This window comes from Gadus macrocephalus, chromosome 9 (assembly GCF_031168955.1).
Source record: "Gadus macrocephalus chromosome 9, ASM3116895v1".
NCBI classification, from domain to species: domain Eukaryota; kingdom Metazoa; phylum Chordata; class Actinopteri; order Gadiformes; family Gadidae; genus Gadus; species Gadus macrocephalus.
The window spans coordinates 14,739,371-14,766,215 of record NC_082390.1 but is presented as its reverse complement, the minus strand read 5'-3'; the positions used below and the strand labels follow the sequence as shown (position 1 = coordinate 14,766,215).

The window sequence follows — 26,845 nt, the reverse complement described above, 5'->3', positions numbered from 1 at the left end:
TCGTTCATCCAGCATTCCCTGATGAGTCCGGAGGTGTTTTGCTTCGCAGACTACCCATGTCACACAGTAGCCATTGACATCCTCAAGGCGCCACCTGAAGATGACAATAAGGAGATTGCAACCTGGTACGGATTTAATTGGCTGCTCTTGACACAATAGAAATGTGATTATCTAGTTTATTAATTACTCTATAATAATGTAGTTGGGCAAAACTCCTTTTAATTTAAATGTCTAATTATCCTATACTCTCTCTGCCCACTCGGTTTACAGGAAAAGCCTGGACCTGGTAGAGAGCCTACTCAGACTGTCAGAGGTTGGCCAGTATGAGCCGGTGAAGCAGCTGTTCAGCTTCCCCATCAAGCACTGCCCAGACATGTTGGTTCTGGCATTGCTGCAGATTTCCACTTCCTGGCACACACTTCGACATGAGCTAATTTCCACCCTCATGCCTATCTTCCTGGGCAACCACCCTAACTCAGCCATTATCTTGCACTATGCCTGGCATGGACAGGTAAGTTCAATTGAACTCGGTTGCATCCATTTTTAAAATTCCGATCCGATGTCTAATATCTTCTCATTTCCAGAATGAGTGCTTATTCATGTTTTTTATTTCTTTTATTGAATCGGAACGTGAAGAGATCAACTTTGCCACCCTCATCTGCATAATATTTAACATGAATATATGTATTTATTTTAGGGACAGTCTCCATCTATCCGCCAGCTAATCATGCACTCGATGGCCGAGTGGTACATGAGGGGCGAACATTACGACCAGGCCAAGCTCTCTCGTATCCTGGATGTGGCCCAGGATTTGAAGGTACATTCAAATGGACCAAATTATCATTAACTACCGAAGAGATTAATCTTTTCTGTCTACCTGTCTAATTCGGCCAGTTTTTACCTAGGCCTCCCAACTGTCTTATATGATCATGGACATGATCTTACTAGAGGTCCAACTAAGTGTAAGACCGATCGGTGGATGATATGTTTTCAATAATGATCTTTTTCCTCCCGCAGTCTCTGTCGATGCTGCTGAATGCTACTCCGTTTGCCTTTGTTATTGATCTTGCTGCACTTGCCTCTCGCCGTGAATACCTCAAACTAGACAAATGGCTGACGGATAAAATACGAGAGCACGGGGTAAGTCAAATAAATAAATGTACCAATTCTGATTTCTTTTGTTTGTGCATGGAATACTGGTTACAAGGACCTGTGATAGCCTAACTTTGTCCAATGTTTATTTATTTTATTCCTTCTTTGTTCAGGAGCCTTTCATTCTGGCGTGTGTGACGTTCCTGAAGAGGCGCTGCCCATCAATCATGGGAGGTCTGGCTCCAGACAAGGACCAGCCCAAGAGCGCCCAGCTGCCCCCGGAGACGTTGGCCACCATGCTGGCCTGCCTACAGTCCTGTGCTGGGTAAGATAAGTCTTGCCATCAATGAATGTTTTATTTGTTATGTTATCAGGTGGCTCCACTTTGTTTAAATGGTAGTAAACCCAAATCAGCTAGACTGTCTTACCTGTGTCTTAGTGCCTGGAGTGCTATCACAGCAGAGATGTTTTAAACATTGTCCCGGTTATATATTTTCCCCCTGAAGGAGTGTGTCCCAGGAACTGTCTGAGACTATCCTCACCATGGTGGCGAACTGCAGCAACGTGATGAACAAAGCCCGCCAGCCGCCACCAGGAGTGATGCCCAAAGGCCGCGCACCCAGCACCAGCAGCCTGGATGCCATCTCTCCAGTACAGGTATCACACTCGCTGACCATCCCTCCCCAATAAGACCCTTTTAATGTTTGTAGATTTCAGTTGTACCTTTTGGGCTATTCCAGGGGTTTTCAAAGTGTGAGAGAGTGAGCCCCCCATCAGAGAAAAAAATTCAGCTGAGCCCCCCCCCCCCCAAAAAAATGTTCTAAATACCTGTGTTTTGAAAGCTATTTTAATTATTTTACACATTTTAAACATCTCTGATCATAATTATAAAACATTTGAAACATATTTTTTAAACATATCTTTTAAACATATTTCTGAAACATTACAACATCTTTGTGCGTTTTTAAACACATTTCTTAACACAATTTAACAACTTTATCTAAGCATGTTTTAGCTTAACCTTTTTTAAATACATTTGAACATCTTAATCTGTGTAAACTGCCAGTCGAATCAGATCTGCCTTTTCAGTCCAGAGATTCGACTATTCGGCGGGGTTTGTTTACCGGCGTTGCTATGGTGACCTAAATTATTATAAGCAACTGAAAACGATGCCGGTTTGAAACTAAAACTGACTCTGAAAAAAGTATAAATGCTATCAAAATTCCGTTTCCGATGGTAAACGGTTGAAACGGTTGAAAAAGGAATGAGTTACGATGTCTAGAAGTAGGTGTATCAGAATGGGCTGACGTCTTCAATGAAAACAGCTGAAAACGAAGAGGGATGAAACTAAAACTGTGATTCTGAAGAAATTTTAAATGATATCGAAATTCTGTTTAGATATTATTGAAGATACAAGTGTGTCGATTTTTTAAATGGTTTGCACGAAGATAAACGGTTGAAAATTGATTTAGTTATGTTACTTCGACTGATGATTTGAATCATCGACTTTCAGTTTTTTTTTCGGGTTTATTTTTTTCTCACGTCGCGCCCCCCCTGAAGAACTCTGGCCCCCCCCCCAGGGGGGGCGCGCCCCACAGTTTGAAAACCACTGGGCTATTCCATTATCCAGTTAATGGGGCAGTTCTCATTGAGTCATGAAGATTCATCGTCTTATTCGTACAGTGGTTAAGTTCAATTGAAACCTGACCGGTGCTTAATCTTTTATGCAACTCTTTCTTGCAAAATGAAAATTGCTGTATCATTATCATCCCAAATGGGAGTATTTCTTTGAAGATTAAGGTGTAAGAGCGAATGGACTTTTAACAATGTAATGTAATGTTTAATTGACACTTTTAAACGGTTGATTGTCCACAGACTTGCAAAGCAAACCTTTTTTTTTATGGATTAGTGCGTATTCTTCTGGGTAAAGACGTCTGGAGGTAGACGAGTAAAGTGCTAGCAACATTATAAATCTTGATACGTTTTTTTATTAAGTCTAGCATTTTCTTCGGATTGACTTTACTCAAGCGACAGTCTTGGATATTATGTCCTGACAAACTTTGAATGCTCATTATGCATTTCATTTTTTTATGTTGTCCAGTGAGGAGCTAGCCTCAAGTGTATAGTGGCTGCAGCTTGTTAATACTGATCATTTGACTTTTTTTTAATGTTGGTGGTTAGTGAATAGTTGGTATCGTTAGCGTATCAGTGTCTTCTAATGTTTCTCCCTTCATTGCTGGTTTTCTTGTTCTTTCCACAGATTGACCCTTTGTCCGCCATGGGTTCCCTGAATCTCGGTGGTTCCACCACCTCACACACCCAAAACATGCAGGGCTTTCCGTCTTCACTGAGCTCTGCTTTCAGTAACCCACAGTCCCCAGCCAAAGCATTCCCACCGCTGACCAATCCCAACCCCAGCACACCCTTTGGGGGCATCGGCAGTCTGTCTTCCCAGCTTCCTGGCATGGACTCGGGTACTGAAGATTTCACGACTTTGTTGCCCAAAAACACAATTCAGAAATGATCATCCTCATGTTGTATACCTATTGGTTTGTTTGAGATCTTGTCTTCCCTTTATTTATTTCCTACTTTTAGGTCCTCTTGGATCAGGCATTGGCTCAAGCATTGGTTCTGGTCTTGGAATGCCTGCAGTAACTAGTGACCCATTCGGCACAAGGAAGATGAGCACGCCGGGACTCAACCCACCAACCTTTCAGCAGAGTAAGAAGACGTGCCTAATACTGCATTTCCTCACCACTTGCATTCATACTAGTGACTGATTATGGTGTGGTAATCCGAGCTCTTCATGAGGAATGTCATTGAATAAGTGCTATCAGAATTCCAATACAAGTCTATTGGTTCCACTTTAATGTGCGTTTGGCATCAACCAAGGGTTCTACGTAAACTGATTGGTTCCTTCTGATACCTTGAGTTGTTTGGGACCCATGTTGAGCATGGATGCTATAGTCATGCTATATCAATTTGTAACTTGTTCATGAGAACCCAACAACAATGTGGATTTAATTAATTCCTTTCTTCTCTTATAGCGGACCTCTCTCAGGTGTGGCCAGAGGCTAACCAGCACTTTAGTAAGGAGATCGATGATGAAGCCAACAGCTACTTCCAGCGCATCTATAACCACCCACCACACCCCACCATGTCTGTAGATGAGGTATGCAGCTTTAGTCACTAGAGGAGTCTGAACTTTGTACATTGTAGGGCTGTGCGATGTCCTGTTTTAGCACATTGTCCCATCAGTTGTCGCTGACATTATTAGTTGTCAAAAGCTATTGAGTTACTTACTATCATTTCTTTTTTAATTGTAGTGAAAATGTATAGGCCTGCAGCATTGTTCTCCAGTAAGTTTTGGTTATCTATAATCCTCCTCCTGCTCCTTCTAGGTTTTGGAGATGCTGCAGAGGTTCAAGGACTCCACCATAAAGCGGGAGAGAGAAGTGTTCAATTGCATGCTGCGCAATCTATTCGAGGAGTATCGGTTCTTCCCCCAGTACCCAGACAAGGAGCTCCACATCACCGCCTGCCTGTTTGGAGGCATCATTGAGAAGGGCCTGGTCACCTACATGGCTCTAGGACTGGCGCTGCGTTATGTTCTTGAAGCATTGCGGAAACCCTTTGGATCAAAAATGTACTACTTCGGAATTGCTGCTCTAGACAGGTTCAAAAACAGGTATGCAAACATTTTCCCTGTTAAACATTTACCATATTTCAACTTTGTATCAGAAGGTTAACATTTTCCTTCATCTCAAATCTAGATTGAAGGATTATCCTCAGTATTGTCAACACTTGGCCTCAATTGGCCACTTCTTGCAATTTCCCCATCATTTACAAGAGGTAAACAGGTTTCCCTAATCTTCCCCTTTCCACGTTTTGAATTTTAATGATTTTCTTACTTTGTCCCAGACTTGGTTTGGGCCTAAGAATGCAACTCCAAGATAAATAAGTCTCCCGCTCTGCACTTTCCATATCCTGTGTGTACAGTATATCGAGTATGGCCAGCAGTCACGGGACCCTCCGGTGAAGTTGCAAGGCTCCATCACTACCCCAGGCAGTCTAGCCCTGGCCCAGGTCCAAGCTCAGTCCCAGCAGCCTGGTGTGCCCAAAGCCCCGCAGCCTGGTCAGGCTAGCACCCTGGTCACCACCACCACCGCCACAACTACTGTGGCCAAAACCACTACAATCGCAAGACCTACACCCAGTGGCTTCAAGAAGGATGTGCCCGTAAGTACTATAATGGTGTGTTTGATTTATTTTACCTACTTCTATATCATATTTAACAAAAATACACATAAACAACTGCAAGTACTATTTCGTGTTCAGCTGAACCACCCCTCTGCAATTGTAATGCAGTATAGTGAGGGAATTGGATTCGACAGCCCTGTCGAAGTAGATGTGGACTTTTAACTGTTACTTATCCTTCAAGCCTATGTTGCAATAAGCTTTGACTCTTACCATGTATCATTTCTGTTTCCCACAGTTTATATTTTATCTCCCTCTGTATGTAGAAAACTATTCTAATCACATACTACAAATATTGAGAAATTCCATTCATTTAGAAGCGTCTGGCCAAAGGGCGCCTCTCAGAATATCTGCAGCAGAAGTATGGATACAGTATCGTTTGGATACATGTTCATACACATCTAAATTGCATTAATAACCCTTGTTGGGATTATGCATTGGGTCGTGTGGAAACATGGTCCTATACGTGAACCACACAAAAGGCCGACAGCATTGTGGGCAGGCTAGTGCGAAAAAGAGAAAATTGGGGCCACGATGCTTTATCATGTTTTGGTTAGACGACTTCAGATTCCGGTTTTTATCCCTCTTTTATGGTAGTTGCCTTTCTGCAGTTCATACGCATTATGTTCTGATGCCAGAACACACAAAATGTACACAGATCTTTCTGGAATATGTTGTAATCTGATTACAAAGGTAATTAATTTAACTTATAACTTTTAACTTATAATTGTCTACAGCCCTCAATAAACACAACCAACATAGACACACTGTTGGTAGCCACCGACCAGACAGAGAGGATTGTAGAGCCGCCGGAGAACGTCCAGGAAAAGATCGCCTTCATCTTCAACAACCTGTCTCAGTCGAACATGACACAGAAGGTATAGTAGTAGTAGTCTTCGGCCACGTGGCCTCACCCAATGTAACTCTGTGAACCTGGGCTGAATCTGACATCTGTTTCTCTCTGGCCAGGTGGAGGAGCTGAAGGAAACTGTGAAGGAGGAGTTCATGCCCTGGGTGTCTCAGTACCTAGTGATGAAGCGTGTCAGCATCGAGCCAAACTTCCACAGCCTGTACTCCAACTTCTTGGACACGCTGAAGAACCCAGACTTTGGGAAGATGGTCCTCAGTGAAACCTACAGAAATATCAGGGTACATGAATAGCTTTTAAAAAATGTTGTTAGTGCTAAGCAGATTTTGATTCCTTGACCTTTCAGTCTCCAATTAATAACCTTGCCCCTCCAACACACATTTGCCATTGGTGTGAATTAAACCAGATTTTATGGTAATTTTTGGTTGAATACACATTGTCATAAATGTTTCCCAGGTGCCTTATCTAAACTCCCTCTTTCGTATTTTGTATCATAGGTGCTCTTGACCTCGGACAAGGCTGCAGCCAATTTCTCTGATCGCTCCCTATTGAAGAACTTGGGCCACTGGCTGGGCATGATCACCCTAGCCAAGAATAAGCCTATTCTTTACACGGTCAGTAACTTAATTTGCATTTGTTAGTCAGTGGACATTCTTGTGACCTTGGTGCCATTAAATAAATCCCTTTGCCAATCTGTTTCATTCTTAGGACCTGGAAGTGAAGTCTCTCTTGCTGGAAGCCTATGTGAAGGGTCAGCAAGAACTCCTGTACGTTGTTCCCTTTGTGGCCAAAGTACTGGAATCCAGTTTACGTAGTGTGGTAAGTGGAATAGGATTTTATCTCACTGCTTCTGCAGTAAAAATATATTTTTTCAAATGTAGGGGCTGATCAGCTCTTTAATGCCCTATGGTTGCCTAGAAAAGGGTATTTAATGACGGTATATTCATCATTACACTTTATTGCCGCACATATACTGAGGAAAAATGAAAAGCCTCAATTTGATTGGGTTGAAATGACATGTGTGTGCATTTGTAGGTGTTCAGACCACAGAACCCCTGGACCATGGCCATCATGAATGTTCTAGCAGAGCTGCACCAGGAGCATGACCTCAAGGTGAGGTGGTTGACCAATCTGCACCACCACCAAGTTAAAGCACAAGGGTTTGACAGAAGACAGACTTGTAAGATTGTTCAGACTCTGTCAGCCGAGTCGTTGGGATAAAGTTAGGGTTGTTTGTGAACAAGGAAAACTGGCATTCTAGCCAACTGGCTTTTAAAGTGACCTGTTACGGTTGTGTTTCAGCGAGCCAATGTTTCCAATTGTTTTTCTTTGCAGCTTAACCTTAAGTTTGAGATTGAAGTTCTTTGTAAGAACTTGTCTCTGGACATTAACGACCTCAAGCCGGGTACGCTGCTGAAGGACAAAGAGAAGCTGAAGAGCCTGGAGGAGCAGCTGTCTGCACCAAAGAAAGAGGCCAAGCCTCCAGAGGAGATGCTCCCTATTGTCACCACAGGTGGGTTCACGGCTCAATGCTCTCAATCGTTTCTTTAAACATTTCTGCTATCCTTTTTCAGTGTCTGCTCCTCAAGTCTGAACGTTGCGTCGGATGGTTTTATGTTTGTATCTGCATGTACGGTTGTACTTTGAGCCTTTGACGTGGTTTGTGCGTGAATAATTTCTGCTTGATTTGCTCTGTATCCAGCCTGGCGGTGCTTCTTCCCCTTCCATGATTTTAATCAAAATAGCGTTTTGTAACCAACAGGAGACTTTCTTCCATTTGCAGTTGCACCTTCTACCCCTGCTGCCACTACCACCGCCTGCACAACGACTGGGCCCCCCACCCCACAGTTCAGTTATCATGACATCAATGTCTACGCTCTGGCCGGCCTGGCCCCGCACATCAACATCAACATCAACGTACGTACGAGGCCCCCACCTGGCTGAGCCTCCATCTAGTGGCATCGGCCAGATGGAAGTTACCGTCATCAGCGTTCTTAAAATGCTCCTCAGTTAGTGTGACATATTTTGGGGAAGTAAAATGTTGGACATGTACTGCCTGAGTCCTGGTCTTTTGTACTACAATTGATGGTTTAAGTGGCCTATGCTGCCCCTCCCATTGCTAAACCTCATTCCAGTTTCTAGCTCTCGTTTATAGATCTGCCCGTTGATGGTTTTAACCTGAACGTGTTCCGTCCCATGCTAGATCCCCCTGCTGCAGGCCCACCCTCAGCTGAAGCAGTGTGTGCGGCAGTCAGTCGAGCGGGCCGTCCAGGAGCTGGTGCACCCTGTGGTCGACCGCTCCATCAAAATTGCCATGACAACCTGTGAGCAGATTGTGAGGAAGGACTTTGCCCTGGACTCGGAGGAGTCTCGCATGCGCGTAGCGGCGCACCACATGATGAGGAACCTGACCGCCGGCATGGCGATGATCACATGCCGGGAGCCCCTCCTCATGAGCATCGCCACCAACCTCAAGAACAGCTTCGCCGCGGCGCTGAGGGTAGGTCGGACCGTGAGCCTCTCTGATGCGCTGGTACCTGACGGGGCATGAACGGCACAGTCGTTTGGCATTGAAGAGGTCTCCACTTTCCTAAAGCTGCTCCAATCGTTGTCCCGGCAGGCTCCGACCCCTCAGCAGAGGGAGATGATGGAGGAGGCTGCAGCCAGGATTGCCCAGGATAACTGTGAACTGGCCTGCTGCTTCATCCAGAAGACGGCAGTAGAGAAGGCTGGACCTGAGATGGACAAGAGATTGGCCACCGTAAGACTTTTGTTTGGGCCGAGGATGGTTGTGTAGTTTGGTTCTTCTAAATAATGTGCATGGTTTCAGCATGAACAAATGTTTTATATTTAGTTCCATCCTTGACTCTTTTCCATTGTCTTCCTCGGAGAGAGAAACCATTGGGCGGGTCTGACTCGTTTGGATGTGGACTTTTCTTCCAGGAGTTTGAGCTGAGGAAGCATGCACGCCAGGAAGGCCGTCGTTACTGTGACCCCGTCGTGCTGACCTACCAGGCTGAGCGCATGCCTGAGCAGATCAGACTCAAGGTGGGTCAAGGCATATAGGCTTTACTGCTGTTAACGCTTGCATTCGAAGAGGATTTCCTCGGGGGTGCCTGTTATGGCCTGGCTAACTGTATTTGTATGTAGGTGGGAGGAGTGGACCCAAAACAACTGGCCGTGTATGAGGAGTTTGCAAGGAATGTTCCAGGCTTCCTCCCGAGCAATGACCTCTCTCAGCCCACCGGTTTCCTCGCCCAACCAATGAAGGTACGTTCTGTTGTATAATTGAGTTTCTTTCTGGTTATTTATTTTATTTTACCAATACCACTTTTTTTATTTTTAGGTACCGTATGCGGCTTGTGTCCCGATTTTACGAAACAAAACTTGATGCCGCTTATTTTCTGGAGTGATTATAGGTCGATTTTTGCAAACATAATGACTTCAAATAAATCGTAACTAGTTTTCATTGGTTTTCTTTGTTTAATTTGAAGTTCAGTTTGCAGTCACGATGTAAAGTGTAAATGCTAATTGACCATTGGAAGTTTGCCAGGTAAAAAATAACCTTCTGAAGAAATAAACATTGGCCTCAATTCGTAACTGACAAAAAACAACTAGTTTTCTTTCATGTCCAACAGTTAATGAACGATAATTCAAAGCCTAAATGAATTGTTTGCAAAATAAAGATGGCTTTTTTTTCTTAATCTTGCAAAAAGTTCAGGGTTTTATTAATGCTTGACTCGGCATTGTCCATGCTGCTTACTCTTATTTTAACACTCCTGCAGTTTACAGTTAAAGCGGCTTTATTAAAAAAAAAAAAAAACACGGCCCACGTCTATATTGTCTGTGCTGATTGAGATTGTTGGCTTCAACTTGGTCAAAAATGATGCCTTTTTTTTTTTTTTTTTTTTTACCAATTCATTCCAACAATACACCCTTATCTGGCAACAGCAACAGGCATGGGCTACTGATGATGTTGCTCAAATCTACGACAAGTGCATGGCGGACTTGGAGCAACACCTCCATGCCATCCCCCCAGCCCTGGCCTTGAACCCTCAGACACAAGCCCTGCGCAGCCTGCTGGAAGCCGTGGCCTTGGCCCGGAACTCCAGGGACGGCATCGCTGCACTTGGGTTACTGCAGAAGGTGAGATGGTGACTAGTTATTTCATGGAAGCCATGTTCTTCAGCCTATGTAGACTATAGCTGTAAATCTGTTAAAGGCTAACGGTTTGAGACAAATGTCGAACATCTTCTTTTCAAGCGGGTCTGCATCCATTTTTGCGTTTTGTTTCTCAAACTTTGATATCAGAGACTGACCCGAATTGTGTTTGCTTATGCCTCTGTTCTCTAGGCTGTGGAGGGTCTGCTAGATGCAACCAGCGGAGCTGATGCTGACCTGCTGCTGCGCTACAGAGAGTGCCACCTACTAGTGCTCAAAGCCCTGCAAGACGGACGCGCTTATGGACCCCAGTGGTGCAATAAGCAGATCACCAGGTGAGGGGAAAGACCGACCAGAATCGGAAAAAACTGTTACCAATGCCTTCACCGATATAGTGCTCCCCTTTAAGATGTGCATCTTTCATAAGTCACAATCTTGAATGTCCTAATGACTCTCTTGTGGTTGTTTAGGTGTCTGATTGAGTGCCGTGATGAGTACAAGTACAACGTGGAGGCTGTGGAATTGCTGATCAGAAACCATCTGGTTAACATGCAGCAGTACGACCTTCACCTGGCTCAGGTACACGGCACACACCTGCATTACTTGGATCACCACGTACTGAAAATTGCCGGAGACGACGTATCTGCCTTGTCTGATGGATGTTGTTGATGCTTGTTGAATGTCGGGAAGATGCTGCAGGATAACCGGTTGTCTCTCGTCTCCTCTAGTCGATGGAGAATGGACTGCACTACATGGCAGTAGCCTTTGCCATGCAGTTGGTGAAGCTTTTACTGGTAGATGAGCGCAGTGTTGGCCACATCACAGAGGCTGACCTCTTCCACACCATCGAGACCCTGATGAGGACCAGCGCACACTCCAGGGCCAACGCACCAGAAGGGTAAAGGAGGGCTCTCCCAACTACAGTGTAGTCCTCCTTCCAGAAGAGAAGCTACAATCCAGGATTAAATGAAATTGTTTTGTACTCATCCCCTGTCCCCGCCATCTTCCGTTCCCAGTCTGCCCCAGTTGATGGATGTCGTTCGCTCCAACTACGAGGCCATGATCGACCGAGCTCATGGAGGACCCAACTTCATGATGCACTCTGGCATCTCCCAGGCATCGGAGTACGACGACCCTCCGGGCCTGAGAGAGAAGGCAGAATACCTGCTGAGGGAGTGGGTCAACCTGTACCACTCTGCTGCAGCCGGCAGAGACAGCACCAAGGCCTTCTCTGCCTTTGTTGGACAGGTAAAACGGGTCCTCCGTGTTACATTCTCCCCCTTAAGTAACGGCTGATTCCAATCCTTCAGATCGCAGCTGTTTAGTGGATGAGTGTATGTTTTAACCATCGCATGATTCTCCACAGATGCACCAGCAGGGCATCCTGAAGACAGACGACCTGATCACCAGGTTTTTCCGGCTATGCACAGAGATGTGTGTGGAGATCAGCTACCGGGCACAGGCCGAGCAGCAGCACAACCCTGCCGCCAGCGCAGCCATCATCAGGGCCAAGTGTTACCACAACCTGGACGCCTTCGTCCGGCTCATCGCCCTGCTGGTCAAGCACTCTGGAGAGGCCACCAACACAGTCACCAAGATCAATCTGCTCAACAAGGTACTGGTTACATGCCATGAACCGATGCTGAATGGCAGTACAGTACCAGATGAACCAGAGGTGGTTCATCTGCAAGGGGAGTTGACTGATGGGTGATTGGTTGTCTTCAGGTGCTGGGTATTGTGGTAGGCGTGCTGATCCAGGACCATGACGTGCGGCAGACAGAGTTCCAACAGCTGCCCTACCATCGCATTTTCATCATGCTACTGCTGGAGCTCAACGCCCCGGAACACGTCCTGGAAACCATCAACTTCCAGACCCTCACGGCCTTCTGGTAGGACACCTCCTACAGCCCGATGGGCTCCAAGCGCTTCTATCCCAATGCTCCCAATGGTGTCCATACAGTGTTTCTAACGCGGCTCTCCCTCCCTCCAGTAACACTTTCCACATCCTGCGGCCCACCAAAGCACCTGGCTTTGTCTATGCCTGGCTGGAGCTCATCTCCCACCGTATCTTCATTGCGAGGATGCTGGCGCACACGCCGCAGCAGAAGGTGTGGACCACACACTCGCCACCATCCTGCGACACCAACACTTGTTAATTGGATTAGGTCTACACATAATGGATGTCTTAATTGTATTTCTTTGTCTTCCAGGGTTGGCCCATGTATGCTCAGCTGTTGATCGACCTGTTCAAGTACCTGGCCCCCTTCCTGAGGAATGTAGAGCTCAACAAACCTATGCAAATTCTCTACAAGGTACACCAACATGAACCACCAAAAACCCTACCAAGCTAAATCTGCTGCACCTGTAAATTGCATACGAATTTCATAATTTCATAATGTGGACATTTGATCTGAGCGGTGTCTTATTTCTATAAACTTCATCAGGGCACACTGCGCGTACTTCTGGTACTGCTGCACGACTTCCCAGAGTTCCTGTGTGACTACCACTACGGCTTCTGTGATGTCATCCCACCCAATTGCATCCAGCTCCGCAATCTCATCCTCAGTGCCTTTCCGCGTAACATGAGGCTTCCTGACCCCTTCACACCCAACCTTAAGGTGAGTGGCCAACTAAACTGAATCAAGGCTTACCTTTTGATGCCTTGCCACAGCACATGATTTCACAACGGGTGGATAGATCAGCTAAAGTGCTGATTATGGTCCCACGTTCACACAGCGCGAGGACCACACAGACGCTTAGACAAAGTCCTCAACCTGTTTTGGTTCTTCGTCGGGTTTTAGTGAGCCGACCAATTGCAGCCCTCGATGCTGCGTTGCCTCGACGGAAGGTTAACATTTTTGGGAGGTGCATGTCAGGCCCTTGCGGTGGACGCAAGGAGGGTCCGCAAGGAGGGTCCGCAAGGACGTAAAGGGTCCGTAACCCCCTTTCGTTGCGTGAAAGTGGGACCAAAATCAGCCCTTAAGTTGAGGTCCTTATAGAAAACTTAAGTTTAGTATAAAAGGCATAGCTACCTATTGCATGTATTATATTGATAGTAGGGCTGCACGATATGGGCAAAATATGATATGAATGACGATATATATCTCGATATTTTCGATAGTTAGATGGCTTCGTCGCATTGTCCTGCGTACTACGGTGAGGGTTTCAGTGCGCCCTAACTTTAATCCCCTGCCCCCTCCCTTCTCCGTTCCATTTGGGAACATGTTTGTTTTAATTTCGCTTGTTTCGTATATTTTTATTAATTAATTAAGGGCGCCACCAGAGGGCGCCCCAACACATTTGCCGCCCTAGGCCCTGGTTTGGGGGCAGAAGAAGCTGTCGTTTACGCATTCCTCATACTGCACTTTGTGCCGCTGCTGTAAATGGTGGAAAAGATTTGTCGTGCTTCCACTTTTAGCCAACGGTTTTGCTACACAGATGACCTGCAACTGCTGCTCATCTGTTTTTTTAAACCTGAACCATTTCCATATTATGGAGCCGTTGTTTCTTATCTTTGAAACAATTTCGTCTCACGACGCTGTCTCGTTTTCTTTACCGGTATCCTCCATGCTTGTTGTGTTTGTGAGGGGGTGGGAATCAGGCGTCTTTGCACACGGCACGTTCGGAAGGACAGAGTGGTAGGGGGAGGGGTCGCGCTCACAGTCTCCAAGGCAAACACGGATGCTTGAGGCGGAAACTGACCATTTTAATGCATATATCAATATAAACGATATTGTCAAATCTTGTATCCCTTGGAAATTATATCGATATATCTTACATAGCCGATATATCCTGCAGCCCTAGATGGTAGTATTATTTCCTATTGCTACGATGGGCTAAAGAAAGTTGTGTAAAAGGAATTAAAAGTAAAAATGAGTATCTTATGTTTTTTTTGCAGGTGGACATGCTGAGCGAGATCAACATTGCCCCTCGTATCCTCACCAACTTCACCGGGGTCATGCCCTCCCAGTTCAAGAAGGACCTGGACTCTTACCTGAAGACGCGCTCACCAGTAACCTTCCTCTCAGAGCTGCGCAGCAACTTGCAGGTAGGACCAAGAGCCCACAAAGATATGAGACAACTGAAGAGAATGAAATAGTTTCTGCTTCTCCTCTATATCTTGTGTTGAATTGATGGCGTGGGGTCATTAAAGACCCTCTCTTAACCTGCGGTTCATTCCAGGTTTCCAACGAGCCCGGTAATCGCTACAACATCCAGCTGATCAATGCCCTAGTGCTGTATGTGGGGACGCAGGCCATCGCTCACATCCACAACAAGGGAAGCACCCCATCCATGAGCACAATCACCCACTCTGCACACATGGACATCTTCCAAAACCTGGCTGTGGATCTGGACACGGAGGGTAAGAACATATGATGTGCATGTGCCTTTAGCGGTCATTTTGTTATTAATGAACTCTGATTCATTGAAGTGTTAAGGAATGATATACTTTGTACATCAACAATTTTTGATCAGGCTTGCAGATTGACTCCTTCTTGACATGTTTTCTGCAGGGCGTTACCTGTTCCTAAACGCGATAGCCAATCAGCTCCGTTACCCGAACAGCCACACCCATTACTTCAGCTGCACCATGCTCTACCTGTTTGCTGAGGCCAACACCGAGGCCATCCAGGAGCAGATCACCAGGTACGGCTTCAGGTCCCCAGCTCACATATATATCTGTAGTATCAGCTGGCAGGGACTCCAGACCGCTTGACTTCCATTAAGCTTAATTAGGTCTGATTCCGGCTGTGTTCTCTTTTACGTAGGGTTCTGCTGGAAAGGCTGATCGTGAACAGACCACATCCATGGGGGCTTCTCATCACCTTTATTGAGCTCATCAAAAATCCTGCCTTCAAGTTCTGGAGCCATGACTTTGTGCACTGTGCACCTGAGATTGAAAAGTAAGTTTGCAATGAGTTAAGATGCTTGGATTTACCGTAGGTAACCAGACCCTTCCACCCAATTCAGTAACCACCTTTTCTTGTGACGACAAATTAGTTTTTATTTGATGGAACTTTTAATGGCTAAGCTTCCATATATTGCTCCTTCCTAATGACACCAATTGGTTTAGTACTTATAGATGTTAACCGTTCATTCCTCCTTGTTGTAGGCTGTTCCAGTCCGTAGCTCAGTGCTGTATGGGACAGAAGCAGGCCCAACAGGTGATGGAAGGCACTGGTGCCAGCTAGTCTATCCCAGCCAAACCTGTTGTCTATGGGAAAGACGTTGGGGTCCTAACACACATCCACACACCACCTCCTTTACTGTTGGCACTGGACAAACTGGCAATGATACTCGCTCAAACAATGGATAGGACTACTGCATACGAATCTGAAGAGTTTGAGTTGTCATTTGTCTCTCTGATGTTCAGAAGAGAGATTTGGACATGCTGTTAAATATTTTTTTTTTTGATCCTTTGTAAATATCTGGGCTGGGGAAGGGGATTGAATGACTAGGTGGATAAATTAAAGTGTCCATATCAAATGTAACAATACATGTAAAGACACGTACCCCTGGTTTGCCTCCCTCCCACAAGTTTTTTTTTTTTCTGCTTTGACTTTTTATTTTTCAGTCAATATGGAAAGTAGAGGATGCAATAAAACGGCTATCTGCTCTTTGTTTTGCTTTTTTGAGCCTTTTTGGATGTGCGGCAAGAGGTTGAATTCATTGGATTGTCATCCTGACTGAGATGGGGGTCCATTCTGTGTGTTGGGAGGAGTGACAATTAGTGTTGTCATGTCTATCTGTACCTATAAAATCTTCTCCCTGGCACTTGTACAATTGTCAGTAATGGTAGGATGGCAAAACTGCATCTTGAACATTTGTACAAAGATCCTCATTAAAGAACAAGGACCAATACAGGCCATTTTGTAAGGATTTTGAATGTTTTGTAAATGTATTGGTCCGTGTGTTTTTGTAGTTCTTTATAGTTGCCTTTAGTTCTTGCTACTTAACTGCAGTATGCATACATACAGGAAATAAAGCATTAAAAAAAGTGAATCTTTCTGTTATTACAAATCCCAATGGTGCTGATACAATGAAGCTAATATTAGATTTATATATCGACTTTAGTCACAGGTTCATACTTTGAATCATTTAATAAAACGTAAACAAAAAATACAGAATCTCGAGAATGCCCTCACAGGAGTACCTTGAAAGTACTATTGCATTAATGTTCAATTGTGAGATGTGCATCACGACTGGGTCAGTGCCAGCACTCTGTCCAAAATGCTCTTCTGACCGTGACGCACCTGAAGTGCCCTCAGCTGCCTGGGGTTGAGTCCTTGAAGCTGCACCTTGTCCTCAATTAGAACACGGTCCCTGTCTAAGCACCCTCCCTCAGCTGATCCATAGCTGTCCAAAGTCAAACGGGCTGCGGCGTGGATCAACCACTTCCATGGAGCCGGAAGGCCAGGCAGCCCCTCGTTGGAGAAAGCCAATGAAACCTTCTCATCGTCTGCCTCTTCATCCTCTTCCCATCCCTCGTTCTCTCTAAACTCTTGGAACTCCTCCCTTGACATGCAAAGAACCTGCCGAATAAAACCAGTTCATCAGGGTCAAAGTATGTTTATCCTCATTAAACAGACGCAAGGTCACAATCGCTTTGAGGAAAATCAACCAATGTTTTTACCTTAAGTGTGGTGTGGAGCTCCATGTCTGTGAGACAGCCCTGCTTGCCAAAGATGAAAGCCGCTTTTTCACCCATCTTCAGAATCAATGCTCTCTTCTCCTCTACCAGCTGTCTGTCGAGGTCAGACTGAACGCCTGAAAAGTGAAAATAGGCCGCTACCTGTTAAATTTTCCTCCTTCCATCTATCCATCTCTAAGCATCTCTGGAAAAACCCTGAGACCAACCCTCCACTGTACACTATTCAAAGGCTGCTGGCCTTATTTACCTATAAAGAAAAGCAGATAGTGAACTGTTCTAAAGCCTGCTGGGGGAGGCTTTAGACTTTGGAACAGTTCAGTCACTATTTGCTTGACTTGTGATTCAATTACAATCACAGATACATGATTGATTTATGGATGTAGAATGATGGGTATAGGTCATAGATTAACAATATATTTGGTCACCTTGCGCTGCAACTTTGTAGAGGTTGGCCATAGGGATGTCAGCAGTTTCATTGCAGTTACTAGGGTATGGCTCAGTGAAGCCGTACATGTGTAGAAGCTGCCAGTTGGCCATCTGGCCGTAGGTGTTGAAAACTTCCTGACCTTTGCGAATGGGACGCACACAAATCATCTTCAAAAACTCCTTAAAGAAAGGGCAAGAAAACTGATTTAGAATGGGTTGAAATGAAGGGAAATGTGTCAGGTGTGTAGACGCAACTGCAGGGAAATCCGATTTTAAAAGTTGAATAGAAACGCCAAATGTAGCCAAGCCTGCAGACATCACGTGGTGACATGGCTGTTGATTCTTGCTGTGTAGATCTAAGGTACGGTGGGCGTCTCCTCACCGGCGTGTACTCAAGATGGGCATTGTGATTGGACACGTGGTTGAGCATGTCGGCCATGGGGACCATCATTGGTAGGTTGGAGGCCTTTTCCTCCTCTTCCTCATCGTCATCCGACTCTTCTTTTTCTTCTTCTTCCTCCAGTGGCTCTTGGAAACTACCCAGCAAAATAGTACAATTACTAATAATATAAAAAATAATATAATACTCACATACTATTCAGTATGTGAGTGAGTGCATGAGCCTAATTACCTGTAGGCCATGATGAAGGCTACCAGGCGTGTGTATAGCTGCAGCGTGTGTATGCTGGGGTTCCACAGGTCGGTGTGTTGGGCGATGAAGGGGAGGACCACAGTGCTGTACTCCTTCTGGATGTTGGCCAGGTCCCGCTCCACAGCTTCCGGGATGCCCGTGCCCCTGAGGAGGGTTCCCCGCTCCTCTTTGGACCTTCACGGACCCCAACAATCCCCCCCCCCAACAACGGTTTAACACAATGAAAACTCTTGAATGAACATCACATCTCAAATGGATAAAGAAAAGAAACACTGAGATTATATTATTCTATTTTACTACTGACTAATAGTCGATGCTACTAAACTAAACCGATATACATGTTTTGTTTCTGACCAGAACAAGGGCTGGTCCAGGCGGCTGAAGTCGGTCCAGAGTGACAGGTAGGGAGCCCAGGGCGACTCTGGGCTGGTGTACTCGTACAGCAGGGCCATAAGTAGTGGCACCCATCCCGACGAGCTCTCCAGCAGCTCCTTGCCTGGAGGAAGATGGAGATGTGACAGTGAGTGGGGGAGTGATGTGTTGGGGTGTTGAAGTTGCTAATGTGGAGGCCTGATTAGATCTGATTATTCGTTCGCTTTCCCTTCTGTAAAAAACGTGTACGGAAATCCAAAGTACCAGATAAGACATGAGATGATATGAGCTGAACAGCCCACCATGCTAGTACTTTAATTTTTTTTTGTGTGTGACAGTGCTTCACCACAAAAGATCGCACCTTGTTCGAGTACTGCAGAGACCTTGGATGTTCCATGATGTAGCAGAACCGACCTTGGAATTATAAACAGAACTTCCCCTTCCTCGATATCCTCCTTAGCCAGCATGCCGTAGTCTGCTTGTGTTCCCTTTCTACTCACATACACCTAATGGGAGAAGGATTAATTTGAAGTTACACATTCTGTAAGGTCATCACAGCTATATTGACAAATTGTTTTACTTTTCTGTCAATGAAATTTGTCAACTATAATCTAGGTGGACCTAACAGGTAAACAGAAGGAATAACACTGCACTTTAGAATAATATATACCTTGTTGTGGTTGAGTTTAAGGCCCACTCTGTCGCACCACTGTAGGAAGTTTTGCAAAGAGGAGGCATCATCTGATCCATCATCTAGCTATCATGGGCACAGATGGGGGTTTGTGTTTCAAGTTACAGTTCCATTGACCCCGACAAAACATCAGAACTATGTTCCTTTCTCCAGTCATGTTAATATCAACATAAAGGAAGAAAGGCACAATAGCAAGCATCAGTCTTGGAATATCAAGATTGCTTCGTAATTCAAAAAGTCCATATCTAAAACCAACAACAACTTTCAAATGCCGGGCAGATAGTACCATCTGAAATCCGCATGCACTTAGTAAATAGATAAACCAATAGCATGAAGCGTAGTAGCTATGATTTATTTCACAACGGACTGCAGCTGTGTAACTGTGGCTGTAGCTTATAACACATTTCACCAATGGGTCGATTTTCTAACCTTGAATCGTTTACTGTTTGTTGCCATTTCCGTGCCCAAAACCCAATCCGAGAGTCCGCGTATATAAATCAGTTAAGTATCTGAAGTTATATGAAGTAACTACCAACACGTGGACATTGTATGGTGAAAACAGGCATCTAAAATGTAACTGCAGTCACAGCATGCTTGTATGATGGGTAACGTTTGGGTGCTGGATGGTAGTGTACGGCATACAAAGATGGCCGCCATTTAATTTCATACCAACTTTATTGAACAACCACATACAGCAACTGACATTTATGTAGGAAAAAAACAGACTGTTCCCACTGAAAATGGTTAAAGCACGTTTTCAGCTAAAATAAGAACGTATGACAAAAATGTAACACTGTAAACGATGCCAAAATAAATGCTAGTCCATATATCTTGCATTAAAAATAAAATTTAATTTATTAAGAAAATAAGAGAGTGGCAAATAAAAAAAAATCTGAACACAGTAATTGTTCTACCAGAAAATATGCCCTCATTTAAAAAAGAAATCTATATCAACAGCAACAGCATCAGCAGGTATTGTCCCATATAATATGATGCGGATGATGCCTGTTGACTATCAAAAGCACTCATCTTTTTCTGGGTTACAGGAAACTATCATTCATTAACTAACAAATGCCTCCTGTCAATAATTACAGATTGTATTTAAAAAAGTAGGCCCCTCATATACTTGGTTCTGCTAACTATAATCACTGTATGTTGGTCAACTTGATACAATATTTGGTTTACTGAACCAAACTTTTTTTGTGATAACGTTACTTGAAGTCTTCTTCTTAAAGGTTCAATAACATCATTATCTTACCATTTCGATATAAATATAATAGCTAGCTAGATAGCTAGATAGCTAGATAGATAGATAGATTCTCGGAAATCATTTAACAATACGATTTCCGAGAATCCACACGAAGTTTTAACAATCCAAAACAAAGAAACCAAAAAAAATACGAGTGCAAAACAATGACGTCAGGCGGTTGTTTCCTAGGCACCGGACGCCGAGTGCAGAGCTGAGGGGGTCGTGTGGCGCGGCGGTCCGGTCACACGATCGTTCCGGAAGAATGACAATGCAGCATTGGAAAAAAAAAGTTGTTTACTGCATCCAAGATGTTGTGTGCCGTGTGCACTAATCAAAATTTGAGTCACGGGCAATTAAATTATGAATGACCCTTTTTAACACACGACTGAACAAGGACAAGTCCGGTGTTCTAAAATGTATTCTGGGATGAACAATATTATCACAGCGTTATATAGAGCCTGCCTTGATCTCTCAGATTTCCTTGCATGTTTACAATTTTCCTCTTTAGATGGACGCAGGATCTTAAATCTGTTAAATAATCCAATCGAACACACATAATCAGGGCACAGCACGTGCCTGAACATATTCAGGTGTATTAGGGTTAAGGTTGTTTTATCCTACTATTTTCTTCGAGAAAATTCGGTTAGACTTACGTAATTTGAAAATAGCACACCGCCCAACTTGAGGAATGTGCTTTTCTTTCGAAAAACTCGTGCGCAAAATCAACAGCACGAGGGCCGTGCGTTTTGCACCCGGGTTTGTTTCTATCAGGACACTATAAAGGTGACACTCCAGCCACATGTAATATACAATCCGACGAGACAAGAACACATTCGCTCAACACAGAGAAGAACTGACCACTACCTGAAAAAAATGGATCCCTGCGACTGCGCCAAGAGTGAGTTACACTGATTGTTTTGTATTCATCGTGTTATGTGATCGATGCAATTGCCGTTATTCCAATCAGACTCGGCAGGGTATTTTATAAGGCGTATCGTATTTGTGTTTCTGTAGCTGGAACCTGCAACTGCGGCACATCATGCACCTGCGCAAACTGCTCCTGCACAAAATGCAAGAAAAGTAAGATGAATCGCCTTCGGTGCAAAATATGTCATTCAATATTTTAATCATGTTGGGGTATCTTCAACCATGCCTTCAGCCCTTCCGTTAAATATAACTGACTTAATGTTGAAATAATGTGTATTATAGACGGGTCTTGAGGCCATTTAATTGCATAACCTTGTCCGTTATCCCGATCTATTTAACTGATCTTTCTTTTTCCGGCAGGTTGCTGCGAGTGCTGTCCTTCAGGCTGCAGCAAGTGCGCCTCCGGGTGCGTGTGCAAAGACAAGACCTGCGACACTAATTGTTGCCAGTGAGGACCGGAGCTGTCAAACTCTACTTTATGTAGCCTTGGAAAAAGGGACCAATGTTAACTATTTGTTGAAATTGTGTGTATTTGTTTGTACGTATCGATGTTAAAAAATAAAATGCGTTTACTCTACATGCTTGCTTTCAGTCATTTGGGTTATCTATGCATGTCCTATAGGCTACACGAACCAGCAAGGCCAAATAAAATGTGGGGCTAGCTTAGTGCACATGTTTTCTTTGAAGACTTTTAAAATAAAAAACGTAGCGGTTTTTTTATGACCGTCAAGCGTTTCCATTTAGACAATTTAAACTTAATTTAGCGTACAATTCTTAATGTCTAACCAGGTAGCTTTATACCTTGTATTGGTTACACTATTTGGGTTTGTAATCACTGGGCTGAGTTTTTCAATGAGCATTTTCTCGTGATGTTACAAAGACTTGTTAACGTTGAACAGGCATTTATCATTTTCACCGTGTAATAAAATGAGGGACATGAGTAGGATGCAGGGGTGTAGCCACATGGGGGCCAGGGGGGGGGCATGCACCCCCCTGGTCAGAGGTTGCCCCTGGCCCCCCGAGTCTTAAAAAAAATAAATTAAAAAATCCTGAACGGAACGTTCTGAAGAAAGCTGAAATGCACTATTAGTTTGATCTAACTTTTACTTGTTATTCTTATTGTTATATTTTGACATTACGAATAAATATTCGTAATGACAATCATGCCCCCCCCCCCATTTGTTTGGCGTTGTGTAAGCTTAATCTTACAGCATGTTTACAAATGTTTTACTTATGTTAAAGTAGTAGCATACAAACATAATAGCTATCAAGCAACAAGAGACTCGTTATTAGGCTACATAATTGCTGAGAAACATTAAAAAAATATTTAACAGTTTAGACCAGGGATGAATTTACTCATAAGCTACATTCATTTCGGATAATGCGTTTTCCATAAGGACGGACGACTTGGAGAACACTTAAATCGATGGTCCAATAACTTTAATGAATTGTATTGGGGGTCTTCTATGTTATATTCGGGTCTTCCATATTAGCGCTGCCACGATTTATAGGATTTTGATGAGACCCTATAAATCGTGGCAGCGCTAATATGGGAGACCCGAATCTAACATTTTTGATTAATAATAGGCCTGCACAACTGTGTGCCTGAATACATTTTCGGAATTCAAAAAAGTTAATAAGAATTTATTGTTGAAAGGAATTACAGCACTCGGCCCAACTTTATGAGTGTCCATTTCGCAGAATAATCGAGAAGTGTCTAGATGCAAACCTTGGTAATCAGCACGACAGTCGCCTGGTGTGTTTTGCACCCGGTTTTGTTTCTTACCGGACACTTTATAAGTGACACTCAACAACATTCCATCACTAAGTTCAATTAAACGAGAAGACGTTCGCGCTACGCTGAGAAGGACTGACCAAGATCTAATAAAATGGACCCTTGCGACTGCACCAAGAGTGAGTTATGGCCCTAAAGATTACATAAATAATTGTTTGTGATGTGATGACGTTAGTGGCCGTTATGATACAGGCAGTATATTTTAGTGTATTGTAGAGTGTATTGTAAGTCTTCTGTTTTTAGCTGGAACCTGCAACTGCGGCACATCATGCACCTGCCTAAACTGCTCCTGCACAACATGCAAGAAAAGTAAGATAAATGCCCTTTGAATCTAAAGGTTTTTGGTGATTTTTATTTCTATATATTTTGACATTGAACACTACTAACCCGTAACTCTCACCACTCATGCCCTACCAGCATGCCCTATATAACTGATGTGTTTTCCTACTCTGGCAGGTTGTTGCGAGTGCTGTCCAGTAGGCTGCAACAAGTGCGCCTCCGGGTGCGTGTGCAAAGACAATGGCTGCGGTACAAATTGTTGCCAGTGAGGACTATGTCTCAAACGCTTCCTAATGGGGGGGCTTGTTGGAAGGGACCAAAGTAATTTGTTAATTGCTGTACTCTTCCCAAATAAACTGCATCTTCTCTACCTGTTCACATTTTGAGCTTTGGCTGAAATGGGGGTTCCTATGATGACTTCCAATAAAAATGCCCTGCTCGTTTACATGGTCAGGCAAACTAAACGTGAACGAACATTTAGCTATAGGCCTATATGTAATCTAAAGGCTATATGTGTGGGGATTTCAGGCCATATAAATATTATCTGGCATTCTTCCCTTATCTTTTTGGGGGATTTGAACCTTCTCTACAATTATTTACTCCATTAAATATAAACTACAGCCATAACAGGAATTTCTATAAATAGGTTTAGTTCTCTGATCTGGTGTTTTTACAAATATTTGAATCATTCAGCTAGCCTCGATTTATATAATGTGGGGATATGGAATATATATACTATATAAGTTTATAATAAGCTTGGAGATCTATGAATAGTTGGGCCTATAATTTCATTTTGGCACCAACCTACAATTGTAACATAGAAACACTTAAAATACCCATTGTGTTTACAGAACATGGAGCTGACATCAACTAGACAATGCCATGAAAAGTTAAACTAGATTTACCAAGTGTAAACGTTTCATCTCTGGGATGCAAATCAAAGTAGCCTACTTCCTGCGACTCACCTGTGGACAAACCGAACTTATTTGTTTTAATTTAGAAATGTTCACACTATTCTAAGTGTTCAACTTTATGCGTGTATATAGGCCTATCAAATACATTTAATCAGAATCAAGGTATAAAAGATTTACATATGCAGTCTTTTCAATTGTGATTTTTCTTTGGAGGAATTTGTTCGTCTCTACTAGGTGATCTAATATAGATTACTTAAAATTACCAAATACCAAGCGAATTGACCAAGTAACACTTTCTACACTATATTTTTTAATACTATTTTTCGTCGCTCGGCAGAGTACAGACGGATTCAAAGCCCTATAACTTAAACCTAACAAAGAACAGAACCAAAATACCAAAGACGTATTATGCAGAAATGATGCGTCGATTTCCCCAAGCAGAACTCAAACGCGCTTGACGTTTCTACTCGGAGAATCAAAGAGACCCACCGGAAGCAATCTTGGAGGCTTATCCGTGTTGACGATTCGCACTCCGTATTGTGTTTATCATCGAAACAAAGTTCATTTTTATTTGTACGTTTGGACTTTTAAAGGAAACATGCCTAAAGTTGTTTCAAGAAGCGTTGTATGTTCGGATACCAGAGACAGGGAAGAATACGACGATGGGGAAAAACCACTTCACGTCTACTACTGTCTGTGTGGTCAAATGGTTTTGGTACTGGATTGTCAATTGGAAAAACTCCCCATGCGGCCCAAGGATAAAGCGAGAGTCATTGATGCAGCCAAACATGCCCACAAGTTTTGCAACGTGGAGGACGACGAAAACGTCTATATAAAGCGACAAGATGGCATCGAGCGACAGTTCCGCAAAAAGTGTGGTAAATGTGGGCTTGTACTTTTCTACCAGCATCAGATGAAGAGCACTCCTGTCACGTTCATTGTAGACGAAGCTGTTGTAAAGTTCGGATCAGGATACGGGAACACGAGTGTCTACAGCCAAAAGCCAGTTGAGGCGCCTAAAAAGGTCCGGGTCATGATGACGAAGCGGACCAAAGACATGGGCAAGTTCAGCTCAGTCACAGTGTCCACCATCGATGAGGAAGAAGAGGAGATTGAGGCAAGAGAGGTTGCAGACTCTTACGCCCAAAATGCCAAAGTGATTGAGAAGCAGTTGGAGAGAAAGGGAATGAGCAAGAAACGACTTCAAGAGCTGGCTGAACTGGAGGCAAAGACAGCAAAGAACAAAGGCACGCTGATTGACAACCAGTTTAAGTAGTGCCAGAAGAAGTGACACTTTTTTACCCGTCAAACACATTTGGACTATTGTCACACATTACCTTTTTCAGTACCCCTAAAGAAGAAGGTCCCGTGAAGTGACACAGATGAATGATTGACATTTGGCTGCAATTGTTTTAATGCTTACAAGTTCTTATTTTGCAAATGTGAAGTCCAACGTTAATGGAAATATGCTGATAATTAAATTGTCCAAAATGCATTTTACCCTTAATTCATTATGGTTATTTTGTTTCATTGTACGTATTGTTTATTTGGGGTTCATTTAAACAATCTGGCCACCCCTGGCCAGATGGACAATTTACAATTATCTTCAAGTGAAGATAAGTTAACCGGACATCTTTATGGTGCAAAGTTAAACTGAAGCATTTTTCTTTTATGGGTTGTTTCTGTCTCAAATGTTTAGTTTAAAAAATAAACAGTGCCCAAAGTCCCTTTCAGCCAGTAATTTATTTCTCCTCAGGCGACCATAACATCTTGCAAGCTATTACCAGCTATAAGAGTATTTCATTTTTTGTAATTTCCCCCCATTGTTGTGGCAGAACACAACAATGGGGAGTCTTGATCAGAAGCATTCTTCAGACTCCTGCTTGAACCTCAATCATGAAGTGGACATCATCTGTGGACTGTAGTGGCCATCCGACACCACAACACTTCCTATCGTGGAATGAAATGCTCAAATTGAACGTTGGCCTCTAGATTTGATAATTGGTCTCATTCTTCCTTCCACCTGCTCAAGATTTCCTGAATGCATATCTTAATTGTATGTTATTTTAGGTTCTCTGCTTGCCCTGTTCCGGCCCCTGAATCTGTGGCCATCTTTTAAAAAAAGTTCAGGAATTAATACAAATTCAGGATGGTTATAAGGATACTTCTCTGCCCCACTTGCTCACACTATGCTCCTATCCAGAAAGTTTTTTGCAGACATGTCATATAATTAACCGGCACATTGTATAGCAGGGGTCTTAATTAGAAAAAAATGAAAAATGTGTGACTATTTCAGTGGTATTTAATATGGGAGCTAATATGCAATGTCTATATTTAACTGCGCCTGCTATTGTGTCCTTGCGAACCAACAAGGGTTCTCACACCACTGTGTCTTCTGGTCTGTAATTATTTATTATAAATTAAAGGAACATTGCAACAGAGGCATGGTAATTTAACACCCTGCATACAAGTTATGCGAAAGACTGGTTAGAACATTGGGCTTGGCCCAC

The 26,845-nt window shown here is 43.6% G+C and overlaps 5 protein-coding genes across 10 annotated transcripts; 4 read left to right on the top strand and 1 right to left on the bottom strand.

Moving 5' to 3' along the window:
• The first annotated feature begins 6 nt into the window (after window positions 1–6).
• On the top strand, window positions 7–15,996 carry LOC132464554 (CCR4-NOT transcription complex subunit 1-like). Of its 6 annotated transcripts, none has more exons than XM_060061002.1 (38): window positions 7–125; window positions 271–511; window positions 698–817; window positions 1,018–1,140; window positions 1,266–1,417; window positions 1,599–1,749; window positions 3,353–3,566; window positions 3,688–3,813; window positions 4,140–4,264; window positions 4,494–4,780; window positions 4,866–4,944; window positions 5,092–5,331; window positions 6,087–6,227; window positions 6,319–6,498; window positions 6,715–6,831; window positions 6,926–7,036; window positions 7,253–7,330; window positions 7,553–7,730; window positions 8,001–8,134; window positions 8,421–8,717; window positions 8,838–8,978; window positions 9,161–9,265; window positions 9,368–9,487; window positions 10,169–10,363; window positions 10,571–10,713; window positions 10,849–10,957; window positions 11,107–11,276; window positions 11,395–11,626; window positions 11,745–11,993; window positions 12,104–12,267; window positions 12,369–12,486; window positions 12,589–12,690; window positions 12,823–12,996; window positions 14,277–14,426; window positions 14,561–14,741; window positions 14,893–15,025; window positions 15,148–15,282; window positions 15,492–15,996. In XM_060061002.1, the coding sequence occupies exons 1-38, from the start codon at window positions 22–24 to the stop codon at window positions 15,568–15,570; spliced, it is 5,898 nt and encodes a 1,965-aa protein (XP_059916985.1). In that variant the 5' UTR covers window positions 7–21; the 3' UTR covers window positions 15,571–15,996. The 6 variants fall into 6 exon arrangements, with proteins under 6 accessions (XP_059916985.1, XP_059916984.1, XP_059916981.1 ...); XM_060061001.1 differs by having other exon boundaries at window positions 7,980–8,134; XM_060060998.1 differs by having other exon boundaries at window positions 5,092–5,346; window positions 7,980–8,134.
• setd6 (SET domain containing 6, protein lysine methyltransferase) lies at window positions 15,843–19,805 on the bottom strand. Its single transcript, XM_060061006.1, has 9 exons — window positions 19,601–19,805; window positions 19,151–19,237; window positions 18,842–18,986; window positions 18,463–18,604; window positions 18,088–18,282; window positions 17,839–17,992; window positions 17,456–17,636; window positions 17,013–17,146; window positions 15,843–16,911 (listed from the first exon to the last, which is right to left on the bottom strand). Exons 1-9 carry the CDS (start codon window positions 19,625–19,627, stop codon window positions 16,576–16,578), a joined length of 1,401 nt encoding a protein of 466 aa, XP_059916989.1. The 5' UTR covers window positions 19,628–19,805; the 3' UTR covers window positions 15,843–16,575.
• A 1,353-nt stretch (window positions 19,806–21,158) lies between these two features.
• Window positions 21,159–21,924, top strand: LOC132464559 (metallothionein). The gene is made up of 3 exons (XM_060061008.1): window positions 21,159–21,318; window positions 21,435–21,500; window positions 21,708–21,924. Exons 1-3 carry the CDS (start codon window positions 21,294–21,296, stop codon window positions 21,797–21,799), a joined length of 183 nt encoding a protein of 60 aa, XP_059916991.1. The 5' UTR covers window positions 21,159–21,293; the 3' UTR covers window positions 21,800–21,924.
• A 1,059-nt stretch (window positions 21,925–22,983) lies between these two features.
• On the top strand, window positions 22,984–23,791 carry mt2 (metallothionein 2). The gene is made up of 3 exons (XM_060061009.1): window positions 22,984–23,261; window positions 23,386–23,451; window positions 23,599–23,791. The coding sequence occupies exons 1-3, from the start codon at window positions 23,237–23,239 to the stop codon at window positions 23,688–23,690; spliced, it is 183 nt and encodes a 60-aa protein (XP_059916992.1). The 5' UTR covers window positions 22,984–23,236; the 3' UTR covers window positions 23,691–23,791.
• Window positions 23,792–24,771: 980 nt separating this feature from the next.
• Window positions 24,772–26,062, top strand: steep1 (STING1 ER exit protein 1). Its single transcript, XM_060061007.1, has one exon. It carries the CDS (start codon window positions 24,934–24,936, stop codon window positions 25,609–25,611), a length of 678 nt encoding a protein of 225 aa, XP_059916990.1. The 5' UTR covers window positions 24,772–24,933; the 3' UTR covers window positions 25,612–26,062.
• Window positions 26,063–26,845: the final 783 nt, after the last annotated feature.

Coding starts and splice junctions, on each gene's coding strand:
- LOC132464554 (XM_060060997.1), top strand. CDS start 22: ATGAGTCCGGAGGTGTTTTGCTTCGCAGACTACCCATGTCACACAGTA. Junction 126..270: donor AATAAGGAGATTGCAACCTG/GTACGGATTTAA, acceptor CTCGGTTTACAG/GAAAAGCCTGGACCTGGTAG. Junction 15,026..15,147: donor ATCCAGGAGCAGATCACCAG/GTACGGCTTCAG, acceptor TCTTTTACGTAG/GGTTCTGCTGGAAAGGCTGA.
- setd6 (XM_060061006.1), bottom strand. CDS start 19,627: ATGGCAACAAACAGTAAACGATTCAAG. Junction 18,605..18,841: donor CTCTGCAGTACTCGAACAAG/GTGCGATCTTTT, acceptor ATCTTCCTCCAG/GCAAGGAGCTGCTGGAGAGC. Junction 17,993..18,087: donor GCCTTCATCATGGCCTACAG/GTAATTAGGCTC, acceptor TTTGCTGGGTAG/TTTCCAAGAGCCACTGGAGG.
- LOC132464559 (XM_060061008.1), top strand. CDS start 21,294: ATGGATCCCTGCGACTGCGCCAAGA. Junction 21,319..21,434: donor TCCCTGCGACTGCGCCAAGA/GTGAGTTACACT, acceptor GTGTTTCTGTAG/CTGGAACCTGCAACTGCGGC. Junction 21,501..21,707: donor CTGCACAAAATGCAAGAAAA/GTAAGATGAATC, acceptor TTTTTCCGGCAG/GTTGCTGCGAGTGCTGTCCT.
- mt2 (XM_060061009.1), top strand. CDS start 23,237: ATGGACCCTTGCGACTGCACCAAGA. Junction 23,262..23,385: donor CCCTTGCGACTGCACCAAGA/GTGAGTTATGGC, acceptor TTCTGTTTTTAG/CTGGAACCTGCAACTGCGGC. Junction 23,452..23,598: donor CTGCACAACATGCAAGAAAA/GTAAGATAAATG, acceptor CTACTCTGGCAG/GTTGTTGCGAGTGCTGTCCA.
- steep1 (XM_060061007.1), top strand. CDS start 24,934: ATGCCTAAAGTTGTTTCAAGAAGCGTTGTATGTTCGGATACCAGAGAC.